We start from the raw sequence: 12325 nt of genomic DNA on the forward strand, positions 1-12325 counted from the left end.
GAGAAAGTTGCTAAAGGAGCAAACGCACACAAACATTTTAGCATCATATCCAATAAATGCTGTTAAATTCTCAACCTGGGTGAATACAGTCATAAACAGGCTCCTGTTTTCAGCAAATCAAACACCGGCGGCTCCTCAAAGCGCCGAGTTAAGCTGGTTTTCATTAATCTGCTGCGACTTGGAGAGCCAGGCAGAAAGTTAGCAGTATTACAACAACAAACCGGACGAGTTAAGATTTTTATGCAAATAGGCAACAAACTGTAAAGTGGGAAGTTAGAGAAATGACATGAAAGCAGAAACAGAATCAGTGTGTTAGATCATCACATTTTGTGTCAAGATCTGTGCTTATTGGAGGAAAACAGGAAAAAACAAGTTTAAGACAAAGAACATTTTAGTTTATTGTGTTTGTTCGGAGGCAGTTTCCTCTGCAGGAGGAAGAATCACCAACAGATGCTTCACATCCAAATGAAGGATTTCATTTTCGCCCTCTTTATTACTGACGGACGTCCTTTAAAATGTGAAAATGTTAAATATTTATTTAGTAAGCCAAATATATAGTTTGAAGGCAAATATTTCTTTTTAAGCTAAATATTTAGTTGAACAGCTCACTGACACTGCTGGTCTGATCCAATACAAACTATCAGAAACGCCAATAAACATTTTATTTCTTCAACTTTCATAACAGTTTCACATTAGGTGGCCATGTTGGATTGTGACTGTGGGAAACCTCTGGCTTCTGAGCTAAAGTGGAAATGCAATTTACTCTGCTGCTGTACTTCAGTCTGCAGACACTGAAGACGGAGCGGTGGTGGGCGACCGCCTGGTCTCAGCATTTCTCCAGGCTGAATGGACCCAACATGAGAACAGCTGTTCTACTCGCCTCATATTCAGGAAAAATCTGCTTTTTTCCTGCTTTTAAAACTGAAACACACCCACTGAGGCCCAGATGGGTCCAAAAACACACACCTCCCTGTTACAGTACGCCGTTACTGCGGTAACGGCTAATGGTTAACAGCTGCTGATCCCAGAACCGAGAGGCCTTTTCTCCCATCATTCTGTGGACGCAGCATGGAGGCGAGTCTGAGATCCATGTGGCTTCCTCTGATCGCCACACCTGCTCCTGCTGGAGGCTGAAGACGACCCTGTTCAACCAAACTAGCTGTTCCTGAAGGAAAGGCAGCTGCGACGTAATGTGAATCCCATCATTACCTAATTCCACCTCTACGGTTTGTGGTTGTGTTGAATCTTCCTCTGCGGTGCAGATTCTGCCACCAGAGGACAAACTCAGGCCCACTGATGATCCAACCAGGACAACTGTGGCCTGCATTTACTTTGTCTGCTTTTGTAGATGGTGAAAATGGTTGAAGTGATAAAAGTGGATTTGAATGAGGCCAGTGTATCCTGGCTGCAGCATTGTTCCCCAACTTTGGCAATGCGGATCTTGTGACTCTCTCTCCTGGCAGGAACAGAGCCTCCTTTGTTCCTCCTCTGTCCCGTTCTTGTGAAACTTTAAAGTTATCCCCTCTGGTCTGTTCGGACCACTCCTTCACCTTCAGAGAGGAAACTGCAGCTCAGAACAAACACGAGTGGTGAGGGAGTTTGGTGTTTCTCAAGCTAGAGAATGACGGAAACAGACGATTCAACGCCAACAAAAGCCCACCACACTGAAAAGGCAGAGCAGAAAGAGATTTGAACTCAGACTGAAGGAACGCTCAGACACAAGGAAAACCATGTCCTGTTTTCCTGAAGCGTTCCTTCAGTCCGGCTGGGAGAACCAACCCGACAGGGAGTGAGAGCGGCGGTGCTCAGACTGAGAAGAGGTCATGCTGGGGTTGATGTTTTGGACTCGAGCCGAGTACTCTGGACAAACAGATGAACGATGAAAGAAAGGAGATTATGATAATCTAGAAAGACGAGCAGAGGGAGGATGAGGTCATCTGAAAATAACAGCAGCAGAAGATAACAGACATCATGTGCTCCTGTTCAAAACACACATCGTTCTCTCACATGACAGCAAAACTAAAGTAAAACAGTAAGTTAAACATTTGAATAGCACTAAAATGAACTGAAGCTTGTGTCTGATTCCAGAAGCCTTAAGGTCAGGGTCAGATCTGCAGGATGTCAGAAGCTTTTATCTGGACCCTGTCAACCTGCCGGACTGGAAACCTCTTCCTGTTTAAGGCTGAGTGATGGAGACGGCCAGGAAACGAGATAAGACCAGAGCATGTTGATGTTTCAGCCATTTTTCTCCTCTGTCTGTCCTGCCGCTCAAAAAGATAAAGACCAAATGAGGGCAAACTGTGTGGACTTCATGAAGAAAAAAACTCCAGGTTCTGAAACCAAGATGAATTATTTAGAGATTGTTTACACATTTAATGAGACTTAAATTCTGAACAATTAGACCCAATTAGACTGTCACTGGGCCGGCGGGGATAAACCCAGTCTCACCATGATGTCACGCTGACGAGTGACGAACTGTCAGGTCTTGTGCTTGTTGCAAGCAATGACTTTTCTCTGTCCCCCAAGCAGTGGACAAAATGTTAGCAGCTCCGCCCCAACCGGGCCGAACCTTTAGGAGACCCCAGAATGACGCAGAACAAGCTGCTGTTCTGTTTCTATTTTACGGTGGAAACAGAACCTGTACTGACCCGCCTGGTACCCTGACCCGCCCGGTACCCTGACCCGCCCGGTACCCTGACCCGCCCGGTACCCTGACCCGCCCGGTACCCTGACCCGCCCGGTACCCTGACCCGCCTGGTCCCCTGACCTGCCTGGTCCCCTGACCTGCCTGGTACCCTGACCCACCCGGTACCCTGACCCGCCCGGTACCCTGACCCGCCTGGTCCCCTGACCCGCCCGGTACCCTGACCCGCCCGGTCCCCTGACCCGCCCGGTACCCTGTCCCGGTACCCTGACCCGCCCGGTACCCTCAGTGGAAACGAGGCCTAATGTTGACTCACCACCTTGTAAAAGTTTTTCACGTTTCAAATTGGGAGGCGACCCCACAGATTAGATCAGATTTATCTCTGGACCACCAAAACATATATTTTCTTCTGGTAATGTTTTGTTTTGTTTTGGGTTTGGATTCAGACGGAAGATGAAAAGTAACAACCGGTTCAGGTTCTGGCAGACAGCCACACATTTCTACTACTCTTAACTTCATCCGCCTAAATGAAACCTCAGCTCCGTCTGAAGAAAGCCAACCACACATTCTGCCACCACCACGTTTCACAATAGGGCTTGTTGTCTTTCAGTGATGACCCGTGTTGTTTTTGTGCCGATCAGAACTTCTGGAATTGTGGTCCAAACATTCCAGTTGGTTTCCTTCCAACCAGAATACAGAAGACTCTCCCACAAGGATTTAGGAGATTTCAGCCAAGCCTGGATGTTTTCCCTGAATGAATCTGTCTTTACACCAAGTCCAGACATAAAGTTGGAATTGACCAGTACTTTCTGCTGACCCTTCGGTGGTGGACCTCTGGACGGCCACATTGTTTCTGTGTAATTTTTGAAACGTATATATTTTCTGTCAGTCGCCCTATTTTGTTTCTAAACATGAATGGCTTAACTGCTCTAGAAAGTTGATATAATGCTGTAGATCTCATTTTGTACCCTTCTCCTGACTGATACCTTTGAATAGTAACATCATTAATATGCTCTCTAACCTCTGCAAAATCTGGCATTGGCGATGTTTGCAGATTAGAAGATGTCAAGAAACTGCAGCCCAACTTTATTCCAGATTATTTAATTTCTTCATATTGATGGCAGATGAGAAACACTAGGGCCAAACTGGGTGTGTACATGTTTAGTAGCCCAAAAATAATAATAAAAAAAAAGGTAGGACATTATTTTCTATCACAACAGATGAAAAGGTCTTACCTGCCACCCTCTGGGCCACCAGACCTTCTACATTGAAGACTTCCTCTGGCTCAGCGTCTCTTGGCTGAGATGATGCTGAGGCAGAACTTGGGCTCCTTTGGGACTCTGAAACATCTGAGGGCTGGATGCTTGTTGGGAATGTGCTGATGGGTTTGAGCTGAAGGTGGGGGCCTAAAGAGGGAGGGATCTGTGATGGACCACTGGCTGCAGAGGAGTAATTTGGAGATCCTTTGAAAGGTGAGGGCTCTGGTGAACCTGGCTTCCCAGATGATGTGTGAGTTATTGACAGATTGCTAGCCAGGCTGGGCACTGGAACTGCTACGTTCAGGGCAGCATCAGTCTGGAGGGACGGTCTGGTTTGGCTCTGGGAGAAGGACGGCTGCGTGGTCACCACCATGTCCCTCAGTGGAGCACTTTGGGATTTTGATACGACTGAACGGCTGGGCTCCAGGTTCAACATGAGTCGGTTAAGGGTTTCGATAGACTGCTCGATCTCTTCCTGAGAGGCACTGTGGCGGTGTGGGAACTGCGGCAGGCTGTGGTGAGTGGACATTGATGCAGATGGAAGTGGACTGAATGTGATTCCTTCAGTTACTGGCTCCTCTGGAACTCCAAATTGCTGCCAGACATTGAGACCACGTTGGACGGCGTCCCTGCTGCTGGTGGTGCGGGTGGGAGCCTGTGGCATGGACTTTGGCTCGGCACCAAAGGAACGAGAACGAAACAAGTTGCCGTTCTGGGTAGCCATGTAATTTTCCAGTGATGGAGTTAAATCACTTTGGATCAGAGCAGCAGGTTTATCAGATCTGCCGACACGTGGCTGAATGGTTTCCAGAGGTTTCTCTGGGATGTTGCGCTCCAGATACGGCACAGGTTCCTGGCCATTGATAAGTGACTCAGACTGGTAGTAAAGATCAGCTGGTGTAGCTCGTCCATCTGTGGAGGAAAACGTCCCCAGACTGTCCACGCTGTTGCCCTCTTGACTGGTGGGCAATTCATCATCCAGGATGTCCGTTTCACGATCAATACCACTGTGCCCATTTACATGGACCTGGGCGGGAACCAGGTGAAGCATTCCTGCAGCGGCAGCAGATGTTGGCGTGGACAAGTAGGCCTGTCTGTGCAACGGCCCCTCCAGTCCACTCAGTAGTTGCTCTAATTCCTTCTTCTCCTTGCGACTTATTGGTTGTTGTGCTGGTGGAGCTTGTTGACGGACTGAAGGTAACGCCTCATCCAGGGCGACGCGAGTCTGGCTCACAGTGGAAGCGTGAGGTGCTGATGTGGCTTCATCCGTTCGGTCAGTTTTGATAGAGGCAGTGGAGTTTCCTGAATCGCTGCTCACTGACAGGGCGTGGTCACCAGCAGGTGGAGCGTGTTCAGCAGCCGTGGCTGGAAGGCCATTAGACGTGACCGTTCCTTCACCAGACTCCTTTTTACGAACTTTGGCATAGAGACTCCCGTCCAGAGGCCCCTGGGTGTGAATGACGTCTGAAACAAATAGAACAGAGTCTGTTTAGAGTCTGATCAACAACGTGTCTGTTCTTCAGAACCCATTTATATTCAGCTGCCCACACATTCCCATAGCCACAGTGACTCGGCAACTACCGATTCAACTGAGCAATCTACTAAAAATAAATCAAGACATTAAGAAGAAAAGTGTGTGCAGCTATGAAGAACGGCTATGCAGCCAACGGCTCTGCTGGCGCATTTCCACTTTTCTACCAGCTTCAGGAAATGAACATTTACTGCTGATTGTGCTGTGGAAAATATGAAATCACCAGGGTTTGCCCTCTTTTTAGCTAACCATATAAATATGTGCCATCTGACTAATACTGGTCAATCAGACAAAGATTTTCTAGTATTTACAGCCTCCAGCTGCAGCCAAGGCTTGTAAGGATATAGGGTGTCCCAGTCAGAAAGATTTAGTCATCACTGGAAATTTTCCTCTCACTGACAAAGAAAGGCCAGAAGGAAACGAGCACAACACATCAGGAGAGGCACTTCAAGTTAAAACAGAGCCCCAAACAAAGCTCTTTCTGTCATCGGTGAACAAGCAGTCAACTTTCTGCTCGTCATACAGGGGTCAGAGTTCAGATAAAAGCAATACCTGGTTCTTCAATCCTCCACAAAACTTTCTCAGAAACCCGTATCAAAGCATGAACATGTACCGTTGTCTGATTGTCCAACAGAGAGGAGCTGCTGTGTCTCTGCAGCCTGCAGTTGATCTCAGCGGTAGTGAATAGGGGGCGCTGTCGCAGCCCGGTGGGCCGGGCGCCTCCTGGGCTGACCCAGGCAGACGGCCAGGGAGGCTGGCATAGAAAGTAAACGTCTTCATGTTTGACGTGATGCACAGATGATCAAGAAACGACACTCAGTATAGCTTTAAACACAACTTATAAAGGGCCAAGTCCTGCAGTGGAATTTAATAAATATGCAGTTATGAGTTTTAAAACTGTTTTTTATTCATCTGCTAGATTCATTTAATTTAGACTAAAACAAACAGAGGAGAATTGGGCAGTGACCATGTGATTCATCCACCTTTACTCATCTCTGTGTGTGTTGCCATAGTAACAACCTCAGCATCCATTTCTGTCCGACTGCTGGACATCAAGCTGACCTGGTGAGTTCTGGGATGTCTTCAGCTGTTTGTAAACTTTGTAAAGGACGATCAGAAGAGTCCGTCATTCTGACCGTTGTTACCTCCAGGTGGAGCCGTGGCGGCAGATTTCCTGCATCAGATTCTTGTTGCTAAGTAAACGGTACATCCACACAAACCAGAACTGATGTCCAGCTTTGTTTCACTTCGTTTTCTCCTTCACTGTTCAGGTAAACCAGCCAGGTGTCTGCAGAACCAAAACCCATTTCAGTCAACAACCAGGTGAAAAGTCATTCTGCTCGCCAACATATTCCGGCTCAGTCGACCTGTCGTCATGTTTTTGGACTTTGGCCGGAACCTGGGGTTCCTGGGCAGAACCCACACATGTACAGGGAGGACATGCAGACTCCATGCTGGAAGATCCGAGTCGTCTTGCTGCAAGCCAGCAGTGATACCAACTATCACAGTTCAAACCCAAATCTTGTCACATGTCCACTGAACGTCCAGCTGGTCTGAAAAAAGTCATCACTGCATATTTGTAAAGCTCATAAAAACGCTCTGATATCAAGCTGTGCAGAGTCCTGCAGACACGTTTAACGCTCAGATAAACATAGACATTACCCATGAAGGAAGCCCTTTGCGCTCTCTAATTTCAGCACCTTTTTTATCACCTGTCCTGTAGTCAACAATCCCAGACGTACTACCTCAACACGCTGCGCTGCAGCCTGGTCCAGGGAAACGGCAGGAAGCCAGCAGGTCTCCTACCTGTGTGAGCGACAGACAACCATTCATCCCCCAGCTAAGGAGGGAAAGCCGGATCAGCAGAGCGGCTCCTGGCTGCTCCTCCGTCTGCGGAGCCACTTTGTGTCTGAGCTGGAGCTGCCGGTGCTCTGAGGTCCGCTCTGCTCCACAGGCTGCCTGTTCTGTTAGGGCATGTGGGAGGTCTGTCACAACAGTGTGTGTGATGATGCGTGTAGGTGGAGGCTGAGGGGCCACTGAATTCCACAGAACGGGGTTTGATGGAGCCTCATCCAGCTCTATTACACACATCCTTCCTTTACACACTTAATTCTGATGAAAACCTTTTTTATACCAACACATGAAATAATCCAGGAGCGGTTCTCCTTGCACCTGGATGCTGCTCAGTTAAAAACGCGGCTGCAATGGAAAGAGGAACTTGATCCAACATCAGATTTAACAAGCTGAGAGCCGGAGGAACTCCGCCCTGCTGCAGGCCGACCAGAACCAGAACCACCAACTGTTTCTGTTCAGTTACTGCCATGAGAGAATCATTCTTTCTGAACTGTTTGGAGATATGAACCATTCAGTCCCTTTACTGCATTTTGTCAGAAGACTCCAACCTCTGAATAAATTCATAAACATATTTTACACCAATTCAAATCAGGTTTATGTCCATAACAATATGAAAAATATTTTTAATTAGGCTAAAAATGTCCAACAAATTTCCCCAAAGCGTCTCAGTGTCCCAGGTCTCTGTTCTTCCCCTGATGAGGAAGATAAACGATTCCAGGACTTTAGTCATCCGTCCTTAAACTGATGTGACGAACGAGCAGCATCTCCTCTTGTACTACCGGACATCTAATCCGTCACTTTACACTTTCGTCTGCAGTCCAAACGACTATTTATGTTGATGCGTCTGCTGCTGTTTTCGTTTGCTTGAAATGAATCCACATAAGCCTCTACAAATAACCTTTGACTGAGCCGTCCATGTGGTAAGACGGAGCATGTGCTGAGCTGGTGTGGAGGGAAATGATCATTCTCAGATCCTCATCAACAAGAACAGCAGCTGATAAACTCTTAACGTTTTACGGATGTAATCTAAGGCGCGTTTAGGTGGTGCCAGATATTTTAAGGTTCTGTGAGCCATGTGGTGCAACTGTTTGACCTCTTCATCTTTGAACTTTGGCCTCTGACCCCCGTGGCAGTAGATGCCTCGTTACAACGGAAATAGCATGTTACTCCTGCGGCGTCCATACACACGTGTGCAGCTCCTCTCTGCGTTTGAAGTGCTGCATTAATAAAAAGCAGTCATGAAGCATGTTCTGGGAATGTTCCCCACGGCGACTCATAGCAGGACCAGAATAGCGCTACATGTATTTACATTTAATACGCCCCAGAGGCCGCGCATGATGCCGTAATCGTATGTAAGTTTAGTCTGCGGCCGTATTTGGACAAAGGTAATAGCTGAACGATTGATTTGCCAACAAAGGCTACTTTTACTGAAAGCCAGAGCTCAGTGATTCTTACAGAGGGTTTGGAAATACTTACACAAGATCTGCAACAATATGCAGTAAAGCATAGCTGGATCTGAGTGGAACTGGCAAAGTGCACAACCCCTTTATCCCCAAAACACTAGTCCCAGTAAGCACTCGTGTTGCTGCTCATCAAATATTCATCAGAAGTCGTGGTGAGTCGATATCTGGAAGTGCAAAGTGTTTAGGACTGGAAAATAACGGACAACATAATGGAACAAGCAAAGTAATTGATTTTCAATCATGATGTCAGCAGTTTTACAGCAACCGCACGTAAGAAAGTAGCAACAGCTAAAACATTGACATGAGCACCAGAGTGAAAACAGCCCCACCTGGTGGCCACATTAAGACAAAGATCCAGCAGCGTTTCCACACCTGTTAGTCTGGTAGACTTCTGTTTCTCTGCTCCGTGTCAAACCAACTAAATGCTCTGAGCAACCTGTTCCCCTCCTCACCTGTGGGGGCGCTGCACCAGGAACCACTGAAGGAAACGACTCAACATCCTCTGACTCTGTTCATCAGTTCTTGACCTCAATCTCAATCTTTTTGGGCTCTTTTGGGTTTTGGGGTGATAACGTTGGTTCAAAAGACAATTGATGAGAATGAAGCAATAAACCAAACTCTAATGCGACCAGCCACTGATGTAGGACGTGCCAACATAGTCGCTTCATGATGATAAAACATGGCTCCATGTGGAATGAGGAGTATCGTGTTATGACAAGGATCAGGAGTGATGGGAGTATCAAAAGACAGATGGTAACCAAAGAGAAGCGAGTTTCCCAGTGGAACCAGAATGAGTTCATAGAGAAGCCGAGGCCTCGTTGTCTCACAGCTCGGCTGAACGGGCCTATTCAGGAAGATAAACGACCCACATTAACAGGTCCCACGGGCCGGAGGACAATAAATAAGGCAGCAGAACCACAGAAGTCATGTGTTCATGTTGTTTTTGGGAATGCTGGGAGGACGACTGGAAACCAAAGGTTGGTGGTTCATGCTCTTAATTTGGCTTCAAACGTTTCAGATTCTTTTGGAAATAGATTGCTAGCTAGCTAGCTAGCTAACAAACACAAGGAAAGTACTTAGCAAGAAGAAGAAAGGGAGTCGAGGGGGAAAGATTTGTATTTGATGCTTTTATGATTTCTGTTCAACACCTTTGTTAGTTTAAAGTGTGTATAAATATGGCTAGCTAGCTAGAAAGATGGTGATATGGAAATTGATTTCTGAAAATGTCAGCAGCTTTGGCCAGAAGGAAGCAGCTAACGTACGGATATCGGGTTGCATCATCTGCTGTAACCTCGTTTTGCTTCCTCATAACTCTGTCCATGTATGGTTTATTCCAGATGGATAAAGGCCCATAATTAATCACATCCTTGGTCGTGTTTGGCTCGTTCAGCCGAATCAGCTGTATAAAGCTGTGCTGTTGACTGCTAACAGCTGGAATAAAGCTGTTTCCATTAGACGATAACAGACCTCCCATTCATTCAGACACATAATGGACAGCAGATAACCGGACCGCTCTGCAGCTCACAGACCAAGAAAACAGGCAGATACACCATTAATTCTCCTGGAAGTCCTTAAACAAAGCGTTTGGTTGTTAACAAAGCTCCGTTTCCCCGGTCGCCCTGCAGAGGCCCTCTGCCTCCGTGGCCCCTTCATGATCCAAACAGGGACACTCCACAGCACAAGGCACTTGTTGTCTCTGTGCCTCGACTGGAGGACCTTTAGTTCTCCATCTTGGTCGTTACGCAACCAGAGCTGTTTGGAGTCAAAGCAGAATAATCTGCCAAAGCCTGGGACCAGACTCGGGCCGATAGCGTGGCAGCCTGTTGCCAACACAAAGGCCGAGACGTCAGCGCCAACCGGCCCCGACAAACCGACCCGGACAAACCTGCCAGGTTTGGGTTTTATTCCTTGATGGAACGTGACCTTCAGCGAACCACTGAAGGTCACCCGGCGGTGGGAACCGGTCAGCATCGTTACACGGTTCAAACGCTGCCTTTCAACCAGTCGTTTACATGAATCAGGTCCTGAGCCATAACCTGTAGGAGTTCCTCAGGGTTCTGCGTTCGGCCCAGTTCTTTTTATGTTTTCCTTTTGGAGTATTAGTTAAAAAAAAAAAACATCTCATTTTAACTTTATCCACTTTTCTTTTAATAATTTCAATCAAATAAATATTTAAATGTAACTGATGGCCGATGTTGGGAATCTAGCTGTTTAGTTTGCCGTGCATTACTTACATCCGGGTCAAATCCAGTTTAAATTGTTTTTTTACAGATCAATCACTACAAAATGCTAAAGATGAATGAAGTTGATTTTAAAGTCTAGATCTGTTCAGTGATCCAGCTGCTTCTTATTCATCCTTAAACCGCAAACAAGCTTCACATTACAGCTGAAAACAAAGTCCTGGCAGCGTCTTAATTTAATTCGCTCCAATCCTAACCTGGATCCTTCTGGACTCAAAGTTTCAGTTTGACTTCCTGAAGCCCAGTTCTGCTGTTTGGTCTGCAACCGGACAGACGGACCGGGCTCGGCTGGGAAAACAACCACGACCCGGAGCGAACATGCATGAGGTCATCCAGGAATTGCTGGAAGACGAGAAACGGCAACTTTGTGGCAGGAGAAAATCTGTTTACAGAGAAATCAAGGTCAGTGGAGGTCTGAGCTGGTCCTGGAGACGTTACTGCTGTAGTAAAGTCTCTGGTACCAGAACCTCAGTTAACCTGACCACAGCTGAGAACATCTGGACCTTCAGGGCTGATGAGTCTCTAAATCACTGAAACTAAACTGCAGCCGGCTGAAACCTCTGGAGGTTTTTCTCCTCTGTCATTCCAGGAAGATCCCAGAAATGATCAAAATATCGAGACAAAACGGACAGAAGCCCCGGACCGACATCGACATTCACACAGCTAAAACATCCAGACAGCAGGATAAATGCATAAGTTGATGTTACTTGGTGAATCAGAGGCTGTGGCTCCGCTGCGTCCGGAGGGTCCGACTCACGTGTCCTCCCAGCTTTTCTCCCCGCAGCGTCACAGAAAAACAGCAGCACAGCCGAACCCTGAGCTGCAGACAGCAGTCTGAAGCAGAGCAGCGCAGAGTCGCCGCCCCGCTGCGCCGCCGGACCAGGAGTCTGCGTTAACTCCTGCAGCTCCTCAGAGCAGCGGCAGGCGCAGCCGAACCGGGGAATAAAAACCAGCTGAGTTTGATCCTGCAGCCGAGGAAAAGCAAAAACACAACAACCTGCCTCCAAACTCTGATAAACAAGGGAGGAACAGAAACTATCCAGCATGTTTGTGTCTGTGAGACGCTGAGTGCTCCCTGCTCTGACAGGAATCCACCGAAAGTCATCTGGAAGGACGAACTCAGACCGACAAACTGCAGCTGAAACCTCTCTCAAGTGTTAATTAACTTTTCCCACATCAATTGTTGATTCTTCCACAGATGCTCAATCAAATTTAGTTCTGAACTTTGACTAGGCCAAGCTGCCACATGAATCTGCTTGGATCTGAAGCATCTCTGTGTAGCTCTGGCTGAATTTTCAGCAGAAACACCAGAAGCTCAGTGTTTGAGCAGAACC

The 12325-nt window shown here is 47.2% G+C and overlaps 1 protein-coding gene across 18 annotated transcripts in view; it reads right to left on the reverse strand.

Moving 5' to 3' along the window:
• Positions 1-12325, reverse strand: part of tns1b (tensin 1b) — a 126660-nt gene that overhangs the window by 15205 nt on the left and 99130 nt on the right. For 15 of the 18 annotated variants that reach the window (XM_081604728.1, XM_081604722.1, XM_081604727.1 and 12 more), the window contains 2 exons: positions 3880-5367; positions 1780-1860 (listed from right to left, as the gene is read on the reverse strand). In XM_081604728.1, the coding sequence (XP_081460854.1) occupies positions 1780-1860; positions 3880-5367 (1569 nt within the window). The remainder of the gene's footprint in view (positions 1-1779; positions 1861-3879; positions 5368-12325) is intronic. The other 3 variants (XM_081604733.1, XM_081604730.1, XM_081604732.1) reach the window with 1 other exon arrangement.

Source organism: Poecilia reticulata, chromosome 2 (assembly GCF_904066995.2).
Source record: "Poecilia reticulata chromosome 2, P_reticulata-male-v2, whole genome shotgun sequence".
Taxonomy (NCBI): domain Eukaryota; kingdom Metazoa; phylum Chordata; class Actinopteri; order Cyprinodontiformes; family Poeciliidae; genus Poecilia; species Poecilia reticulata.